The sequence below is a fragment of the Pongo abelii genome, chromosome 5 (assembly GCF_028885655.2).
Source record: "Pongo abelii isolate AG06213 chromosome 5, NHGRI_mPonAbe1-v2.0_pri, whole genome shotgun sequence".
In the NCBI taxonomy this organism is placed as follows: Eukaryota; Metazoa; Chordata; class Mammalia; order Primates; family Hominidae; genus Pongo; species Pongo abelii.
This window is the reverse complement of record NC_071990.2, coordinates 111222441-111243744: the sequence shown is the minus strand read 5'-3', so window position 1 is coordinate 111243744 and position 21304 is coordinate 111222441. Positions and strand designations below refer to the sequence as shown.

At 38.0% G+C, this 21304-nt stretch overlaps 1 protein-coding gene across 19 annotated transcripts in view; it reads left to right on the top strand.

Annotated features, from left to right (window-relative positions):
- WASF1 (WASP family member 1) overlaps positions 1-21304 on the top strand; it is a 78944-nt gene that overhangs the window by 35698 nt on the left and 21942 nt on the right. For all 19 annotated transcript variants that reach the window (XM_063724695.1, XM_063724689.1, XM_054556927.2 and 16 more), the window contains one exon: positions 15464-15624. In XM_063724695.1, the coding sequence (XP_063580765.1) occupies positions 15492-15624 (133 nt within the window). In that variant the 5' untranslated portion in view covers positions 15464-15491. The remainder of the gene's footprint in view (positions 1-15463; positions 15625-21304) is intronic.

Sequence of the window (21304 nt, the reverse complement as noted above, 5' to 3'; positions counted from 1 at the left end):
TCTTTAGTTTACATACTCTCAACAATCTGTCGATGTTTGCTTCAGCAATTGATAGTTTAATTGATAAGAACGCAAGAAAATAAGCAAAGAAACCTGGGAATTGCTTTAGTTTTTTTTTATATACCATTGGGAAACTTTTGGAACCACATGTGTTATATAATAGTCGGGAAATTCAAAAATTGGTTATTTTATGTTATAGCACAGTATAATTTAGCCCTTTTTAATAAAAGAGTTCCCTCTTATTAAGCAAGTTAGGCACTGATGGATTAAAAGATGTTAAATTATATGTAATTGGTTCATTCTATGCAATGTTTAAATTCTTAAACAGTGTATCATTTGCAGTATTAAAAATACTGAGATGAATTTGATTTTATATTTGCTTGATAATTAAATCATATCTTTTAGCATTTAGGGTTTCTTTTGTTTTTTGATTTTTTTAAAATTATTTTCTAGCCTGACAAAGGATCCCATGAAAAAGATGGTGTTGGGATTGCTCTAAAATGGGAATCGGGCAGTTTTCTCAGGATTTAGGAGATAAAGTTGTTAGGCTTTATTTTACTTTCTGCCACTAAGATTTTGATAGTTGAGTTAGATAAATGACATTAGAAATCACCAAGGAATAAGGTAGAGAAATAAGAAAATGGATCTGGTGTTGAAACTGAAGTAAAAAGAAAGGATGAGGAAAGGTTTTCTCTCTAAAAAGCTTTTGCATTGTACCTAAAGGCACTATTTTAATCACAATGAAAGCCATTTTTCTTTGGCGATTTGGATAATATTTCAAAACTAGTTTGTATGCTGTACATTCCTTTCATCAAAATGTGTGTGATTTTATACCCTAGAACTCTGAGCTAGCCCAGAAAGATGAAGAAATGAATAAGATATGATCCATCCATGCTTTTTCTTGGGAGAGTGAAACAAGCAAGGCTATGATTCCATAATACATTTGTAAGATACTATTTTTCTCAAATGTATTTCTTTTCCATGCACATACAAAAAAAGCAGCTCCTTAGAATCATGATTAAATAGTTGCTTTAGAAAAGTGTATGTGTGAGGCAGGCGGATCACGAGGTCGGGAGTTCGAGACCAGCCTCACATGGTGAAACCCTGTCTATACTGAAAATACAAAAATTAGCTGAGCGTGGCAGTGCACACCTGTAATCCCAGCTACTCAGGAGACTGAGACAGGAGAATCGCTTGAACCTGGGATGCGGAGGTTGCAGTGAGCCGAGATCATGCCATTGTACTCCAGCCTGGGCGACAGTGCGAGACTCTGACTCAAAGAAAAAAAAAAAAATATGTGTATGTGTGTCTGTCTTCCTGCAGCAACCTATTTTTTCTTTTTTGGCTTCCTTAAAGCTCATGATTTTGTTATTTCTTCCATTTATGTATTGATTAGCTGTTGAACATCTGTGTTCTAGATCTTGGAGATACAAGTTGAGTAAGGCAAGATTTTTGCCTTCTAAAAGCTGACATTCAGGCATGGACGTGTAAACAAATAAGCACAGTATAGTAAAGTATAATTGGTAGTAATTAGGTAGATGCATTTGTGGATCCAAGTTGAGGGCATCAAAGAGTAGATGGTTACATCTGCCTGGGGGATTCAGTTAGTCTTCAGAAAAGAGTTGCTGCCTGAGTCTAGTCTTGAACAATTACGTATTCTCTCTGAGGATAAAAAAGTGAAATACATCCCAGGCAGAGAGCAGCATGAGAAAAGGCAGGACTATAAAACAGCAAAATGTATTTAGAATAATTAGAGTATAATGTAGGAGTGTAGTGAGAAATGAGGGTAGAAGTGAGGAGGGGGCGCTAAATCCTGAAGAACCTTGTATATTATGTTTGGACTTTACCCTGACAACAAGGAACCAAGGAAGGGTTTGATTTTGCAGAAGGACATTTCCAGATCCAAAATTTTTATAATACAGTAGTCCCCCTTTCATTCATGGTTTTGCTTTCTGTAGTTTTAGTTACTAGTGGTCAACCATGGCCCAAAACTATTACATGGAAAATTGCAGAAAAAAATTCGTAAGTTTTAAATTGCATGTCATTCTGAGTAGCATGATGAAATCTTGTGCCATCCTGCCTGGAATGTGATTCATCCTTTTGTCCAGCATATCCACACTGCATATGCTTCCTTCTCATTAGTCATTGACATCCTCAGCTCCTGACTTTCAACCATTGACATTGTCATGGCTCCTTCTGACATAGCCTAACACTATGTCACAGTAGCTATGTCATTCACCTCATTTCATCTGATCCTGTAGGCATTTTATCATTTCACACCATCACAAGAAGGGTGAGTTCAGTACTGTGAGTTGAAGAAACACACTCAATGTGTTTTTCCTCTGCTCTCACACCACAGCAACATACTTGTGTGATCAGTTGTGTGGGATTTTTCCCCGCACACCAAGCAAGCAATTAATTCTTCAGCAGACACTGGCTGGGTGTTCTTCAATTCAATTCTGACACTACCTGGAGATAGTGTCAGATCCCATAGATTGAGGGTTCAGTCCCACAAGACTGCCACCTCTTGAGATACCAGTTGCAAGTTCAGGCCTCTGGAACTTCTGTTCCTACCCACTTCAAGTTGGGTTCCTATGACTCCCACTTTGGGTTTGATTAATTTGCTGGAGTGGCTCACAGAACTCAGGGAAGCACTTATACTTACCAATTTATTATTAAAGGGTATTACAGGGAACATATATAAGAATGCATGGGGCAAGGTATAGGGGAAGGGGCATAGAGCATCCATGCCTTTCCAGGACATACCACTTTCCAGGAACCTCCATGTGTTTACCTCTCTGGAAGCTCTCCAAACCCATCCTTATGAGTGTTTAGGGAGGCTTCATTACATAGACATGATTGAATAAACCTTTGGCCATTGGTGTCAACTTAACGTTCAGCCTATCTCCCCTCCCTGGATGTTAGGGGGATGGGGCTGAAAGTCCCAACCCTCTAATCATGCATTTGTCTTTCAGGTGACCAGCCCCAATCCTACAAAAAAGTAACGCTTTAGAGATTCTAAGGAATTTAGAAGTTGTATCCCAGAAAATTGGGTGGAAAACCAACCAAATAAATATTTCACAATATTACAAGTACAATTAGATGTTTTGAGAGAGAGCAAGAGGCCACATTCATGCAACTTTTATTATAGTATATTATTATAATTGTTCTATTATTAGTTATTGGGTTATCCTCTTACTGTGTCTAATTTATAAGTTAAATGTTACAGGTATGAATAGGAAAAAACATAGTATATATAGGCTCAGTACTATTTGTGGTTTCAGGCACCCACTGGAGGTCTTGGAATGTATCCTCCATGGATTGGAGGGGATCTGCTCTATTCTTAAAGCAGTGGTGTGGGATGGATTGAATTGGTGGGAGTGGTGGTGTAGATGGAATGGCAAGGAGAAAATATAAGACTGGAGGAAGAAAGTCTAGTCTGTCAACCTGAGATAATTGAAAGGATCAGAATCTACTTTAAAGAGTTTATTCAAGCAAAAAGCTGGGAATAGCCATTCAGGAGATGCAGACTCCAGAGAAATGGGGTCAGTGCTCTGAAGTAAAAAGTTAAGGTTTTGCTTATGATGGCAGCAGCAGCCCATATGTAGCAGCTGCTGCAAAGATGCCGGCTGCAACAAGGGAGGAGCAGTCAGGGCTGGGAACAGGTGGGAGCCCTGCGCTCTACCAAGTTGGTGGGGTGGGAGCCCTGTGCTACTGGGCACAACTGCAGCCCCCCAGCCACGGGCTCTGGTCCTGGCCATCCCTGTGCTCTTGGGGGCCTGGGAAGTCTCCTTGCCCCCACAGGCTTGGAAGTGCCTGTTCCCGCTCCCTGGCCTCTCCCCAATCCCGGCATCTGCTCCAGGGTAGAGCAAAGTTGTGGCTAAGCCCGGGTGGTGTCACAACCTGGCCAGGTATGTGTGCGCTCAAGGCAGTACTGACACACCAACCCCTGCCACCTTGACCCCCTCCAGACTTTGGGTGCCTATGAGCATGGGAGGAAAATGGAAGTGGGGCTGAGGGCAGCTCAGCTCAGGCCTGAAGGCGTCTCTCAGCATGAACAGTTTGGGTGCCATGGACAGCATGTTGATGGTGACAGGAGGCAGACAGGCTCCTGAGTGGAAAAGGGTGGGTCCCAAGTGAAACCCCATCTTTAAGCCAGGGAAGGCCTGAAGCCTGGGGGCTGGGCTCTCAGTTCTGTGGACCAGAGTGAAAACTTATGGTGTCTTTTCCAAGCCCACCCATGGCCGCCTATGGACCAATCAGCCTGCTCTTCCTCCCTTCTGAGCCCATAAAAACTTCAGACTCAGCCACATTCACACAGACATTGGGACTACTAGCTGCAGGAAGGAGCTACCCACTTTGGGTCTCCTCAACTCATTGGGACAACCTCTCTATGGAGAAGAGCTACCCACTCCTGGTCTCTTCTCTGCTGAGAGCTGGACACTCATCGGGATGATCTGCCTGTGGAAAGGAGCTACCCACTTCCAGTGTCCTGAGAGCGGTTCTGTTGCTCAGTGAGGCTCCTCTTCATGTGCTTCATTCTTCCCAGACGTGGGACAAGAACTCGGGACCTGCTGAATGGCAGGACTGGAGAGCTATAACACAGAGCTGAAACATGATCCTCACTTGCCATGTTGCAGAAAATGAGAAGAAGAGAAGAGAGAAGGTGAAAAGAGCTGCAGCCTTTGGAGATCCCAGACCTAGGAGCTTCCTAAGCCATTGCTGTAACACCCTCTTTGGGGCTGTGCAGTTCCTGGTGTCTCTAAGCTTCTGGGCACCACAGTGTTCCCTGGTTCCTGTGGTGGAAGCCACTTGTGGTATACCTAGTCCAGCCACAGCCTCTCAGGGAGCCAACACCTGTGCCAGCACCTGGAGCTCCCTGCCCCACTGCAGCCAGCATGCTTGGCTATGCACAGTGGCCAGACCCTGTGCTTGCTCACACACCCCTTGCCACTCTGTGCCTGGCTCACCCTTGGCAGGTATGGGATCCAGGCTAGTAGTATGAGCTGTGCAGCCTGCCAGGCTGAGTGAGTGGAACAAGCCCAGTGGCCCTGAGCAAAACTCTGGCACAGGTGCCACTGGCCACAGATGTTTCCAGCTGGAAAAGTGACACCCTAAGGACCCTGTGTTACTTACATAGGAGGAAAACAGAAATTTAATAGGACTGCAACTTTTTTTTAATAGAAGTCAGGTTTATGAGTTACAGTAATTAGTTACAGTTTATTTTCTTTTCTACCTGGCTTTTCTTTCCTTTACAGCTGTTTTTTAATTTCCTTTCTGATTTTAAAGAGTATGCTTAACATTCCATCTTATGACAGTGTGATAGCCACAAAGTCTTTGTGTGAGAAAGGTCAGAGGGAAGTTAATCCATAATGAAAATCAGCAGTGAAGAGGGAAGAGGTCTTCCCTGAGGTCCTTTCATCATGTGCAACATTTTATAAAACAGTGTAGGTAAGGAATGAGGCCAGTATATAATCAGAGAAACAAAGGTTACAGCTGCATAAGTTACAGTTGCCTGTCACATGACTGAGGTCCCATAATCACGTTCCTTTAAGGTGCAAAATAGAGTCCAACAGCTTAGATTTTGAATTACCTGTTTTCACAAGTCTAACCAAGTGAGAGAGGACTATGGCTTGAATTAAAGTAGTAGCAGTTAGAATAGAAAAAGATTATCAGAATATGAGAGATGTTAATGTAGAATTAATAAGGCTTGATCCTCTATTGGATATAGAGAAGAGACTGCAGTGGTATGGCGGAATTGAAGATGATGCCTAGATTTGAAGGGGAAAATATAAGGAATTCAGTTTTGAATGTTTTGAATTTAATAGGTTTTATGGAACTTCCAAGTAAAAATTTCTAGGAGTCAGTTGCGTATGTATATCTGCAGCTTTAGGAGAGAGATATGAACTGGAATTAAGAAATTTTGAGTTATTCAGCAAATACATATTTAACATTTCTTATGTGCCAAGCATGTACCAGGCACCAAGGATACTGTAAAACACATGAAACCTGCTTTATGACTAATAAAGGAGACAGAAATCAATCATGAAGATACATAATTACAAACTGAGACAAGTGTCATAAGGAAAAATTACAGGTTGCTGTGAGAAAATTTTAACAGGAAGACCACATCTCATTGAGACTGGGGGATCAGGGAATGTTATCATTGGAGCTAAAATTTGAAGAACAAGTAGGAGTAGGGCAAGTAGAATATCTTGGGCAGAAAGAACGTTAGCATTATACCAATAAAAGTAGTCAGATGTTAACAAACTAAGTTAAAGAAAAAGCAAAAGGCAGCAGCTAACTGTATTCTGTGAAGAGACATGTTTAAAACAAAGATAGAAGAAGATTGAAAGGAAAAGCTCTATCATGCAGACACAACCAAAAGAGTTGGTATGGCTACAAAAAATAGACTTCTAAGCAAAAACCATATTATTAGAGGAAACTTAATAATGGTAAATATACCTAATAACATAGTCTTGAAATATATAAATCATATGGAGAATTTAACAACTGTATAGTCATAGTGGGCAGTCTTAACATGTCTCTCTGATAGACCAGTAGACAAAAATCAGTAAAGCTATAGAAGATGTAGGTACATTAGCAGATGTAACTAATGGACATACGTAGACCACTGCAACCACCAATAACAAAATGTATATTCTTTTTCAGTATCCCTGGAATGTTTACAAAAATTGACTATTTTGGACAATAAAGTAAGCGTAAATACATTTTAAAAGGATGAAGTGATACAAAGTATATTTTCTGACCACAATGTCCTTATTCTAGAAATTAATACAAAAGCAAAAAACTTTTCAAGGACATTGCATTAAGATAATGGACCATTTTGGCTGGGTGCAGTGGCTCATGCCCGTAGTCCCAGCACTTTGGGAGGCCGAGGCGGGCGGATCACGAGGTCAGGAGATCGAGACCATCCTGGCTAACACAGTGAAACCCCGTCTCTACTATAAATACAAAAAAATTAGCTGGGCATGGTGGCAGGTGCCTGTAGTCTCAGCTACTCGGGAGGCTGAGGCAGAAGAATGGCATGAACCAGGGAAGCGGAGCTTGCAGTGAGTTGAGATTGCGCCACTGCACTCTAGCCTGGGCGACAGAACGAGACTCCATCTCAAAAAAAAAAAAAAAAAAAAAGATAATGGACTGTTTTCTCTCATGGATGTAAATGCAAAAAACTAATTACATTAACAAACCAAAACTACACTTGATCTTAGCCAAAAGGCCAAAAAATGATGACAAACCCAAACTAAATCCAGTAATTGGTAAAAACAACAACAACAACAACAAAAAAGATAATCTTCCTGTTTTGAGGTCAGCTGATTAGAAATCTTAACTCCATTGGCTACCTTAATTCTAAGCCCTTTGCCATATAATGTAACATATTCATAGATTCAGGGGAATAAGATCATGGGTAGCTTTAGGAGACCATTATTCTCCCTACCACATACATCTCATACAATTAGGTTAATTCCAAGGATGCAGGGTTGTTTACCAACAAAAAACCCCCACAGTCAATATAATTCACCACACTAACAGAGTAAGAGTCACATGATTATCATAATAAATGTAGGAAAAACATTTGATAGCATGATTTTTTAAAATCTTGGGCAGCTAGTAATAGGAACTTCGTTAGTCCTAGCCAGAGCAATCCGATGAAAAAGAAAGGGCATCCAGATCAGTAAAGAGGAAGTCATACTGTCGCTGTTCACCAATGAAATGATCATATACCTAGAAAACCCTAAAGACTCATCCAAAAAGCTAGAACTGATAAATGGATTCAGTAAAGTTTCAGGATACAAAATTAATGTACACAAATCAGTAGCACTGCTATACACCAATAGTGACCAAGCTGAGAATCAAGTCCAGAACTCAACCCGTTTTATAATAGCTGCAACAAATAAAATAAAATACTTAGAAATATACCTAACCAAGGAGGTAGAAGACCTCTACGAGGAAAACTACAAAACACTGCTGAAAGAAATTGTAGAAAACACAAACAAAATGGAAACAAATCACATGCTCATGGGTGGGTAGAATCAGTATTGTGAAAATGACCATACTGCCAAAAGCAATCTACAAAATGCAATTTCCTTCAAAATACCACTGTCATTCTTCACAGAACTAGAAAAAAAACTCCCAAAATTCATGTGGAACCAAAAAAGGGCCTGCATAGCTAAAGCAAGACTAAGCAAAAAGAACAAATCTGGAGACATCACATTACCTGACTTCAAACTATACTATAAGGCCATACTCACCAAAACAACATGGTACTGGTATAAAAATAGGCACATAGGCCGGGTGCGGTGGCTCACACCTGTAATCCCTGCACTTTGGGAGGCTGAGGCAGGCAGATCACCTGAGGTCAGGAGTTTGAGACCAGCCTGAACAACATGGTGAAACCCTGTCTCTACTAAAAATAAAAAAAATTAGCCAGGCGTGGTGGTGGGCACCTGTAATCCCAGCTACTCGGGAGGCTGAGGCAGGAGAATCGCTTGAACCCAGGAGGCAGAGGTTGCAGTGAGCTGAGATCGTGCCACTGCACTCCAGCCTGGGCAACAAGAGCGAAACTCCATCTCCAAAAAAAAAAAAAAAGGGCACATAGAACAATGGAACAGAATAGAGAACCCAGAAATAAAGCCAAATACTTACAGCCAATTGATGTTCAACAAAACAAATGAAAACATAAAGTGGGGAAAGGACAGCCTGTACAACAAATGGTGCTGGGATAATCGGCAAGCCACATGTAGAAGAATGAAACTGGATCCTCATCTCTCACCTTATAAAAAGATCAACCCAAGGCCAAGCATGGTGGCATACACCTGTAATCCCAGCACTTTGGGAGGCCGAGGCAGGTGGATCACCTGAAGTCAGGAGTTCGAGACCCAGCCTGACCAACATGGTGAAACCCCATCTCTACTAAAAATACAAAATTACCTGGGCGTGGTGAAGGTTGCAGTGAGCTTAGATCATGCCACTGCTCTCCACCCTGGGCAACAGAGTGAGATTCTGTCTCAAAAAAATAAAACAAAAGCAAAAGAAAATTCTAGAAGATAACATCGGAAAAACCCTTCTAGACATTGGCTTAGGCAAACAGTTCCTGACCAAGAACCCAAAAACAAATGCAACAAAAACAAAGATAAATAGATAAGACTTAATTAAACTAAAAAGCTTCTACACAGCAGCAAAGTAAACAGACAACCCGCAGAGCAGGAGAAAATCTTCACACTCTGTACTTCTGACAGTGGATTAATATTCAGAATCTACAACGAACTCAAATATCAGAAAAAAAAAATCCCATCAGAAAGTAGTCTAAGGACCTGAATAAACAGTTTTCCAAAGAAGATATACAAGTGGCCAAAAAACATGAAAAAATGGTCACCATCACTAATAATCAGGGAAATGCAAATCAAAACCACAATACCACCTTGCTCCTTCAAGAATGGCCATAATTAAAAAAATCAAAAAACAATAGCTGTTGTTGTGGATGTGGTGAAAAAGGAGCACTTTCACACTGCTGGTGGGAATGTAAACTAGTACAAACACTGTGGAGAACAGTGTGGAGATTCCTGAAAGAACTAAAAGTAGATCTACCATTTGATCTAGCAGTCCCACTATTGGATATCTACCCAGAAGAAAAGAAGTCATTATATAAAAAAGATGCTATAAAAAAGTCGTTGTACAAAGAAGTCATTTTACAAAAAAGATACTTGCACTTGTGTGTTTATAGCAGCACAATTTGTGATTGCAAAAATATGGATGTATATAGCATGTATATAGCAGCACAATTTGTAATTGCAAAAATATGGGTGTATGTAGTATGTATATAGCAGCACAAGTTTATAATTGCAAAAATATGGAACCAGCCCAAATGCCCATCAGTCAACAAGTGGATAACGAAAAGTGAGTGAGAACACACGATGTTTGGTTTTTCATTCTGGAGTTACTTCACTTACAGTAATAGTCTCCAATTCCATCCAGCTTGCTATGAATGTCATTATTTTCATTCTTTTTTATGGCTGTGTAGTATTCCATGGTGTGTATATGTGTGTGTGTGTATATATATATATCTATACACCGTGGAATACACACACACCATGGAATATATGGTGTATATACACCATGGTGTATACACACACACACACACACACCCCATGGAATACTACACAGCCATAAAAAAGAATGAAAATAATGACATTCATAGCAAGCTGGATGGAATTGGAGACTATTACTGTAAGTGAAGTAACTCCAGAATGAGAAACCAAACATTGTATGTTCTCACTCATAAGTGGGAGCTAAGCTATGAGGATGCAAAGGCATAAGAATGATACAATGGACTTCGGGGACTTGGGGGAAAGGGTGAGAGGATGGTGAGGGATAAAAGACTACACATTGGGTACAGTGTTCCCTGCTTGGGTGATGGGTACACCAAAAGCTCAGAAATCACCACTAAAGAACTTATACATGCAACCAAATACCACGTGTTCCCCCAGAAACCTATTAAAATAATAATAAAGGAACTTCCTTAATCTATTAAAAGGTGTCTATAAAACAAAATAACCACAAAAAAAACCGTATTACAGACCCCTTGTGAAATGTTGAAGGCTTTTCCACTTGAGTTAAAGAAAAAGACAAAGATGTTTGCTGTCATCCTTATGTATATGAAATATGTATTTCACATTGTATTAAAGATTATAGCTAGTGTGGTAAGGCAAGAAAAAGAAATAAAATATAGAAGATGGATTAGAATGGAGGAAATCGTCACTATTCACATATGATTGTGTACATTTAAAAATCCAAAATAATTGCAGATAGGTTAGAGATTAGAAAGGTCTCGGGATATAGGGTCAATATTAAAAAATCAATTTATTTTCTATATATACAACAATATATATTGTGGTTCCAGTATTATAAAAACATCTACATACAAATAAATAATGATGTATAATACTTCTCTTTAGAAAACTATAAAACATTAAGAGACTTTTAAAAATCCTGAAGTAGTTGGAGCAATGTATTATGTTCGTGGATAGAAAGAAATGTATAAATATCAGTACTTCCCAATATGATAGGTTTAATAACAGTTCCAGTTAAATTCCCAATAGGTAGAGGTGGGTGTATGTGTTAATGTGTGACTTGATAATCTTATTCTAAAAATTTACATGGAAATACACAGGGTCAGGAATAAACAGAACATTTTTGGAGAACAAGATTGGAGAGCTTGCCCTATTGTGTATCAAGACTTAACTATAAGCCAGGCACAGTGGCTCAAGCCTGTAATTCTAGCACTTTGGGAGGCTGAGGTGGGTCGATTGTCTGAGCTGAGGAGTTTGAGACCAGCCTGGACAACATGGCAGGACCCCATCTCCTAAAAATACAAAAAATTAGCCGGGTGTTGTGGCACATGCCTGTAGTCCCAGCTACTCTGGAGGCTGAGGCAGGAGAATCGCTTGAACCCAAGAGGCGAAGGTTGCAGTGAACCAAGATTACGCTACTGCACTCCAGCCTGAGCAACAGAGCGAACTTACTGTAAAGCCTGATTAATTAAGTCAGTTTGTCATTAGCTCTAGGTTAGTCAAAAAGAGCAATAGAATAGTATGTAGCTCAAAATCTGATTTAAAAATACATAGAAACTTGATTTATGACGAAAGTGCCACCATACAGCAGTAGAGAAATACTAGGCTTTTCAATAAGTGGTGCTGAAATAATATATAAGAAACCTAACTGCTACATCACACCATTCACAAAATTAAGTCCACATCAATTATAGATTATGAGACAAAACAAAGCTAAGAGATAAAGTGAAAGGTCATATTTATGATCTTGGTGTAGAAAAAGATTTTAGAAACTATGCTTTTGTTCTAAACTTGAAAAGATTGAGAATATCCTTACCACATGGAGCGTAAAAACTTCTGTTCATTAAAAGACATCACTAAGAAAGTGGAATAGCAAGTGAAAGAAGAGACTCGCATCACATATAACCTTCAAATGGCTCATATCTAGTGTTTCTACAAATCAGCCCTAACACAACAAATGGCCAAAAATGGACAAGAGGATTGAACAGGCACTTCCCAAGAGAAAAATCCAAAAGATCAAGAAACATGAAAAGGTGCTTAAATTCAGTAATTGGGAAACACAAATTAAAACTATAACAAGTAGCCACAACATACCCTCAAGAACAGCTAGAATTTAAAAACTGACAGTGTCAAGTGTTATGAGGATGTGGAGCAGCAGCAGCCTCTTAACTGCTGAAAGTAACGTGTTGGTACAGTCTCTGGAACAGTTTGGCATCATTTCCTAAAGATGAAGTTGTGTGTATCCTTAACTTGGCTATTCTTGTCCTGAAGTATATTCACAATAGAAATGTGTACGCTAAGACACACGTACATGAATGATCAGTATAGTCCTCTTCATAATAGCTTCAAACTGGAAACAATTCATTAACATTAGAATGGGTAAATAAATTGTAGTGTTGTCATATAGTGGACTGTTATACAGCAATGAAAATGAACAACCTGCACAGAGCAATATGGATGAATGTTACAATGTGGAATGAAAAAGGCAAGGCATAAAATAATATGTATCATATTAGTCTATATAAACTTCAAAAAGCTATCAAAACTATAGTGTTTAAAGTTGCCTGTGTAAGTTGTGAAAATAAAAAAAAAACAAGGAAATGCTTATTATAAAAAGAATAAAGGTTACCTGTTTTGGGGAGGTAAGCAAGAATGATTGGGAAGAGGACGAAAGTGGAAGGGTGCTGGCAATTGGTACAGGCAATATTTTATTTCTTAATGGGGTTACATGAGAGTTTGGTTAAATTTTTGAGGTGTACAATTTTGTATGCTTTTTTTCTCTACATTTCATGTTGCACAGTTTTAGAATGGATTAAAAATGTGGAGAGAATGCTAAACAAATAGGTCAGAGGAAACAAATTTATGCAAAAGTTTTTAAAAGCATGTTGATAAGTAACACTGAACTGCAATTAGGTTTATCCCAAACTTCTCATTTGTTAGTCATTAAAGCTCAGTAATTAATAAATTGTTTCCTTTAGTAACCATTGTTCACTGATAGATAGTACAGTCATTTCCCACTTTGCACAGTAGTGCAGGACTGTAAAAAATGACAGTATAAGTTGAAACCATGAAAAATGATCTTAATAAAAAAATGGGGATAATTACAGTGTTTTAACGTACACTCTAAAAATTTTTGTCAAGACAGTAAAACCTTTTCTATTGTAGGTTAAAATGTATAGGGAAATTTAAAAGTATTTATTTAGCACAATGTCATTTAAGATATTGGAGTCAATTAGAATTAGTGTTTTATTTCTTTGGGAAAAAAACTTATCAAAGGCAGTTTGAGCAGTTCTCGTTGTGTAACTTACAATAGCAGAGCTAGCAAAGTGAGCATCTTTTCTGTGCCTTGGCAAATTGTCACACTCCTTTCTTTTAAATTAGGATTAGCTTCCAACATTTTATCTTTTGTGCTTCCACTGTCACAAAGTACCTCCAAGAGTTTCTTAAATGTGAAGTTTTTTTGCTAGTGTCACTTCCTTTGGAACATATTCCTTCTTTTTGTCACAACCACATTCCTCATTTATGTCTGTAGGTTTGCCTTCGCTAAGTGCCTCAGGCTGCATATCTAGAAGCTCTCAAACAGTGGTAGTGGCAAAATTTCCACAGTCAGCTACTTCATCTGTTACTCCACTTATGTTGGATTTGAATTTCATTTCCAGTGTTACCATTTTTTTTGTTTGTTTTTTGTTTTTTGCTGCAGTTCTATCTTTGTTGACCAATTCCTGCTTTCATCTACCTATTTAGTAAAATTTCATGTAGACTTAGCACTGGGAGGCAAGAAGGCAACAGATGCATGCTTTGCTGTCTGTGGGTGAATTGACTAACAGATGAGGTGTAACCAATCATCAGCTGACTTTGAAAGAAGTGGTGATTGATCACTGATCATGATGTACAGCTCTTCTTAACAGTGATTTGTAGACTAGAGCAGCAGTCTCCTTGTTTTTGGCACAAGGGACTAGTTTCTTGGAAGACAATCTTTCCACAGGCGGAGGGTGGGGGTGTGTGGAGTGGGGGATGATTTCAGGATGAAACTGTACCACCTCAGATCATCAGGCATTAATTAGATTCTCATAAGGAGCGTGCAACCTAGACCCCTCACGTGTGCAGTTCACAATAGGCCTCGTGCTCCTATGAGAATCTAATGCTGCCACTGATCTGACAGGAGGTGGAACTCAGGCAGTAATGCTTGCTTACCTACCGCTCACCTCCTGCTGTACAGCCCAGTTCCTGACAGGCCACTGACCGTTACTGGTCTGCAGCTGAGGGGTTGGGGAGTCCTGGACTAGAGTACTAGAAATGAAGTTTGTATTTGTGCAATTACTCACAGTTAATATACTGTAGTAAGTGAAATTTGAATCATGGTGTTGGGCAGTGTTGTTACTTAACTCGAGTCACTCAAATTTGTGCATATGCGGAGCATGCAAAATGAGAGCAGCCTATAATTCAAAGACGGTTGAACTTTTTGATCAATTAAATAAAGATTTGGTAGATTCCAATGAGATTTCAGGTGCAGGGCTACTTGGAGTATTTGATCTGAGCTGTTGAACACCTGATACATTTTATGTGATAATGTAAATTTGATTTACTCTTACAGCTTCCTTAATCCTTTTATGCACTTCCTTAGAGAGGACATCTCACACTAACTCTCTAGAACAAAATCCCTGTTATAGTAAATAAAAACAGTGTTTTTAGGAGAATAATGGTGATGATAATTGTGAATTCACCATGTAGCAGCTGACATTGAAAGCAAGTTTTTAAAAAATGTTTTGTATAATGTTGATGTTCTAGTAATTGGAAGTTAAATCAATTTTGATTATTTTAGTTGGGTAATTTCATTTTTATTGTCTTCATACAAGCAAATATAGTTGGCCCTTGAACAACCCAGAGATTAGGGGCACCAACCCTCTGCATTGCTGAAAATCTGTGTGTAACTTCTGACTTTCCAAAAACTTAACTACTTATAGACTACTGTTGACCAGAAGCCTTACCGAGAACATAAACTGTTGTTTAACATATTTTGTATGTTATATATATTATATGCCGTATTCTTACAATAAAATAAACCAGAGAAAATAAAATGTTATTAAAAAGTCGTAAGATAAAATACATTAACTATTAAGTGGAAGTGAATCATCATAAAGGTCTTCATCCTTGTCATTTTCACATTGAGTAGGCTGAGGAGGAAGAGGAGGGGTTTGTCCTGCTGTCTCAGGGAGGCAGAGAGGGAAGAAAATCTACCAGTAAGTGGACCCAAGCAGTTCAAATCCATGTTGTTCAAGGGTCAATGGTGTTTTATTCTTCAATGAAAAATAGAGTCTCATTCTGTGTTGGCTGAAATTTAATATTGTTAATTTATTTTTGATTTCTTACAGGTGAACTGGCACAAAGGTTAATCTCAAGATGCCACTAGTGAAAAGAAACATCGATCCTAGGCACTTGTGCCACACAGCACTGCCTAGAGGCATTAAGAATGAACTGGAATGTGTAACCAATATTTCCTTGGCAAATATAATTAGACAACTAAGTAGCCTAAGTAAGTATATATCAATTAAAAATATACTCAAACCAGAATGTTATGCTTTAGAGTATTAAGAAGTTGTGCTTCTGATTAATTTGGGAGTATGATTTGGTGAGAAGAGTACAAAATTATCCTGAAAAATATAGTTACATGAACATAATTATTCAGTTTTAGAAGAATTTCTTCTTCATGAGTATAATTATTGAGTTTTAGAAGAATTTCTTCTTCTTCTGCATGATGTTTCTTCTGAGAAAGGAAAATACAGACAGAATCTCTAGGAACAGAAACACATGATGAATGAAAATTATTGAGATTGTTTTAAAAATATATAATCTGCAAAAGGACCAGATTTGTACTTTTCTTTGGTTATTATCACTATTTACTCTGTTTAGAGGCCTCAACTATTTGTGTTTTCAAACACTAGTATCCCTCTCTTTATACATATATTTAATTAGTTTAGGGAAATATTTTTATATTAACAAAGATCTAAGGTGAGAGGTATGGGGTCATTACTAGTCAGAGGAGTAGGCTAGTCAAGTGGGTTGTCTAAGAGACATTAGGATATAAGTCAGGAATCTGATATGCAGCATTGTGTGAAAACAGCAAGTGAACTTGGCCTCTGGCAGACAGAAGTCATGACGCAGGTTGGCCAGAGAATAAAGGCCAGTGAAAGAGGCAGATTAGGGAAAAGGAGACAGGCAATATGTTCTCATTACAAATTTACAGAATAGAGCAACTTGGTTAAGGAATTAAACAAATTATTTTCTATTCTAAGTTTAATCAGAAAATTTAAAAAATAAATCTGGTCTGTCTTTTGCATTGAAGGGTTATCTTTTTCATAAGACATTGATATTTCATTTTAAAGGTAAAACAAGGTGTTCTTGGCAGAGATAAGATCCACCAACTGGTCCTAGATTTATCTCATCAGCCATATAAATTCTCCTGATAAGCAGGCTTGGCTTTTCTTTTCTTTTCCTTTTAACTTTTGTCCTTTCTTTTATAATTGAGTACTTAGCACAAGAGGTTGTTAATCTAATTTGTTTCCAGTAAGAAAGTTTAGGCATACATCTGTAGTGAGAGCAACATAAAAAGTTAAATTTGAATATTCTGTGTGAGAGTACTAAATTTTTGCATTGCCTATGAAATAGTAAGAATAAATAAAAAGCTATCTTATTTGAATTTTAAGTATATTCCTTGTTCCATTCAGTGGTTATTTTTTCAGGTTAGTGAATCACTAAAATATTGTATTGTTTACTTGAGACTAATAAAAAAAGTGTTAGAGTTCCCAGATTAAATATGATTAACTATATTGTTTAAAGATATTTTGCAGATTTTTTGTGACCTAGCATGGATTGAATCAAATATAACATGATGTCATATAAAATGTGTTTTATATACGTTATGTACATACATAAGTATATAAGCATGCTAATATTAAAATACATGTTAAGAACATAGAAATGGCATTAGTAATTTTGTATAAAATATTTCTTAAAATTAAGATGAATTGTGGATCCAGTACAGGCATCTTATTTTAGGTATATACCCAATATAGAATTTAGAACTAATATTGTGATTAAGGGTGATAATTTGCAGTACTAACCCATTTGTTACAAAACTTAAAGATGAAAATTTAAGAAATTTTTAAGTCTATATAGTCCATATAAGCAACATCTATCAGCAGGCACATGGTTATGCTGTAGCCAAACTCTGAAAATTATAAATACTTTGTAACAATATAACTAAATTAGGTGTTGGGTGCTTCACATTTAGAATCAGAAACCTGGAAGGCATTGTTTAAGCAGTTTGTAGAGATTCAAAAACAAAGAGAAAACCCATGAAATATTCTAGCAAGGTATGACAATAGTTTACCGCCCTGAAATTAACTTCTCTGGCAGCTTTCCCACTTGACATAGTTGAGAACCTGGAATTAAATTTAAAAGGCCTCTAGATAGCCAGAATAAATAAACTCATGCACTAAAGACCATGCACATAAAATAACCAATTGATCCCTCTCTCAAAACCTGTTTACTTTTACCTTGATAGTTCAAACAGATTTGATGATGTGGTTTCCAAACAGTTATGCTTCAGAGGATAAAAGGAGGAAGCATGGGAGGAGATACTAGAAGGAGGCATCACTGAACCGAACCAAAAGGAGGTAGTTTACAGGAAAGGACAAAGTGATGTAAGGGAAGATGCAACATAAAAACTGGAAAGAAGCCATTTAATGTAAAGCAAATATCCTTATACATTTCAAGGCTGTTTTCTGGCCTAGGATAATATTTGATTTTCATAATTCATGCCCATGAGTCCCTAAAAAAATTAAATTACATTTAATTTTATATTCCATGTAAGAAGAGGGAAGCTTAGAATACATTTCACAAGTTTCCATCCAAAATAGTTAAAATAACAATTGATGTATTAGATAATAATTTCTGAATTACTTAGAAAACTTGGCTATCCAAAATGTTTCTAGATAATGGAGATTTTCACTTTGGTGCTATTATTAGTACCGAAAGTGCTTGAGAATATAGCAATGAAAGTAAACTGCAGGGATCCACATGGCTTAGGGCTGGATATCTTCCTGACCTTTTCCTCACAAAAGTGTACTTCCTTTTTTTATTTTTTTGAAACAGAGTCTTGCTCTGTCACCCAGGCTGGAGTGCAGTGGTGCGATCTTGGCTCACTACAACCTCCACCTCCCAGGTTCAAGCAATTCTTGTACCTCAGCCACCCAAGCAGCTGGGATTATAGGCGAGTGCCATCATGCCTGGCTAATTTTTGTATTATTTTTAGTAGAAATGGGGTTTTGCCATGTGGGCCAGGCTGGCCTTGAACTTCTGGCCTCAAGTGATCTGCCTGCCTCGGCCTCCCAAAGTGCTGGGATTACAGGTGTGAGCCACCATACCCAACCAGTACATCTGTTTTTTGTGAGATTTTTCCCAGTAGAACATAATTCTGTTTTATATTAGGTAATTACCACAAACCTATAATTCACTTTATATCAATTTCCTCTTTCTCATTTTATTGCTTTCTTAATGATGCAAGGGTTTTTACTCCTTAGCTGAGCTAGGTCCAGGTTCTTGTCTCACGACGAGGAATAATTAGGCACACAGATACTCGAAGAGTGAATAGATTAGAATTTATTAAGTGAAAGGAAAGCTCTCAGCAAAGAGATGGGTCCTGAAAGGTTGCCCCCTCACAGTTGAATACAAGGGCCTATATATATATATATATATATATAGAAGCTGATGGGGCTGGGTTCCCTATTTGTATAAGGCACAGATTACTGGTGGCTTCACCACATTCCCCCAGTGCACATGCAGGCCCTTAGTCCGCTGTGGGCATGTTTAAGCAAGCCCCCTGTGCAAGTTCCCTTATCTGCACAAAGCATCTGGTGTAAGCCCTTGTGGGGTGGGTCAGAGGTTCTCGGGGGACCGTTCCCTTACTGTCTGCCTAAAGCAAGCTAGCTAACTCCTTTCATTAACAACCATTGGGATTCTGAATACCTAAGAGATCTCTTCCCCTGGCTTTTCTCTTATTGAATATAGTCAGTTCTTATTGCCAAGATTAGTCTTTTCCATCTCTGTATCTACACCTAGCATTTGTATCCCTACCAATTGTTGAATAAATGAATAACTTTATACCTGCTTTTTCTTCCATTTGGGATGCTTCCCTTATCTGCCAGAGAAACTGTCTCTGGAAGTATCTTGATCACTGAATAACTTTTGACACCTGAAAGTGAGGTGCTTCTATCTCTGCTGTCTTGCTCTTACCTTATATTAAGAGCTGCCTGTTATTGAGCTCCTCTGTATCAGGTGCACTTCAAGGTCTTTGCTTGCTTCTTTTAGAGACAGATATTTTTATTCCTATTTTACAGATAAGGAAATTGATACCAAGGTCTCACAGTGAATAGAACAAATATTTGGACTTATTTATTAAATTGCTTTAAATATTGTTTAAATGTCTGGTTCTCCCTCTGCTCAAAATTCAGTAATGGCAGGGATCTTCTTCCAGTTATTTTGGCTTACTCTTTTCAGTAATAAGAACTTACACAACTAGAGGAATACAGTGATTTTAGATTTATGATTTTTTTTTCAGAAATTGTAACAAGAGAGTGTAAAAGATCTCCTAAATTTCTGAACCTGTATCTTGGGCATACCTGAGACAGGTAATCTTCTAGGTCTTTGATGAATCTTGGGTTCTGCCACTTGGCCTAAAATTTATTTCTAGCTAATATAAATGCTGATTATATATAAATGCTACAGTCTACATTTAAATGTTTTCAGATTGACAGGCATATTATTTGCATATACATTTACATCATAATCTTCTCTAACCCTCATAAGGTGGACAGATATAGATAAAGCAAGTAATTCCCATTTTAGACACAAATCATTTAACAGAAAGTAGTAGAACAAGGTTTAAAAGCAGGCTTCCCAGGGTATCTCTTTTTTTCCCCCACTTTGTCATGGCTGGGTGACTTTAGATAGGGTTTAAAGTTTAAAATACAGTTGGCCCTTGAACAATGTAGAAGTTAGGGGCACAGATCCTCAGTGAAGTCAGAAATTTGCATATAACTTTTGACTCCCCCAGAACTTAACTGCCTATAGCCTACTATTGACCAGAAGCCTTACCGAGAACATAAACTGTTGCTTAACATGTATATTTTATGTTGTATATATAGTAGTATACTGTATTCCTACAATAAGGTAAGCTAGAGAAAAGAATATGTTATTAAGAAAACCATAAGAAAAAATATACTTACTGTTCATTAAGTGGAAGTGGATCATCATAGAAGTCTTAATCCTCGTTATCTTCACATTGAGTAGGCCAAAGAGGGGAAGGAAAAGGAGGAGTTTGTCTTGCTGTCTCAGGAGTAGCAGAGACAGAGAGGTGGAGGAGGTAGAAGTAGTAGAGGTGGGCACACTGGTGTAACTTTACAGAAACACATCTTGATTTCTGACTTTTTGCTTCTTCATTTCTCTAAAAATGTTTTTATATGGTACCAATCCTCCTTTTATTTGCTTTAGTTTTGGTACCTGTATCATAGAAGGGTTCACGTTGTAAAATAAATCAAAATTAGTCTTGAATAATTGGAACCCTTTTGCCAGATTCTCTAATGTCAATTTGTTTTCTGACACCACTTCTTCTATGTCTTCTTTTTTTTTTTGGATTCCATTTTTTAAAATCGGAGATTCGCTTCTTTACTTTCTTTTTTATTTATTATTATACTTTAAGTTCTATGGTACATGTGCATAGCGTGCAGGTTTGTTACATAGGTATACATGTACCATGGTGGTTTGCTGCACCCATCAACTCGTCATTTACATTAGGTATTTTTTCCTAATGCTATCCCTCCCCCAGCCCCCCACCCTCCGACAGACCCGGGTGTGTGATGTTCCCCACCATGTATCCATGTGTTCACGTTGTTCAATTCCCACCTAGGAGTGAAAACATCTGGTGTTTGGTTTTCCGACCTTGTGATAGTTTGCTTAGAATGATGGTTTCCAGCTTTATACATGTCTCTGCAAAGGACATGAACTCATCCTTTTTTATGGCTGCATAGTATTCCATGGTGTATATATACCACATTTTCTTAATCCAGTCTATCATTGATGGACATTTGGAGTTGGTTCCAAGTCTTTACTATTGTAAATAGTGCCACAATAAACATACGTGTGCATTTGTCTTT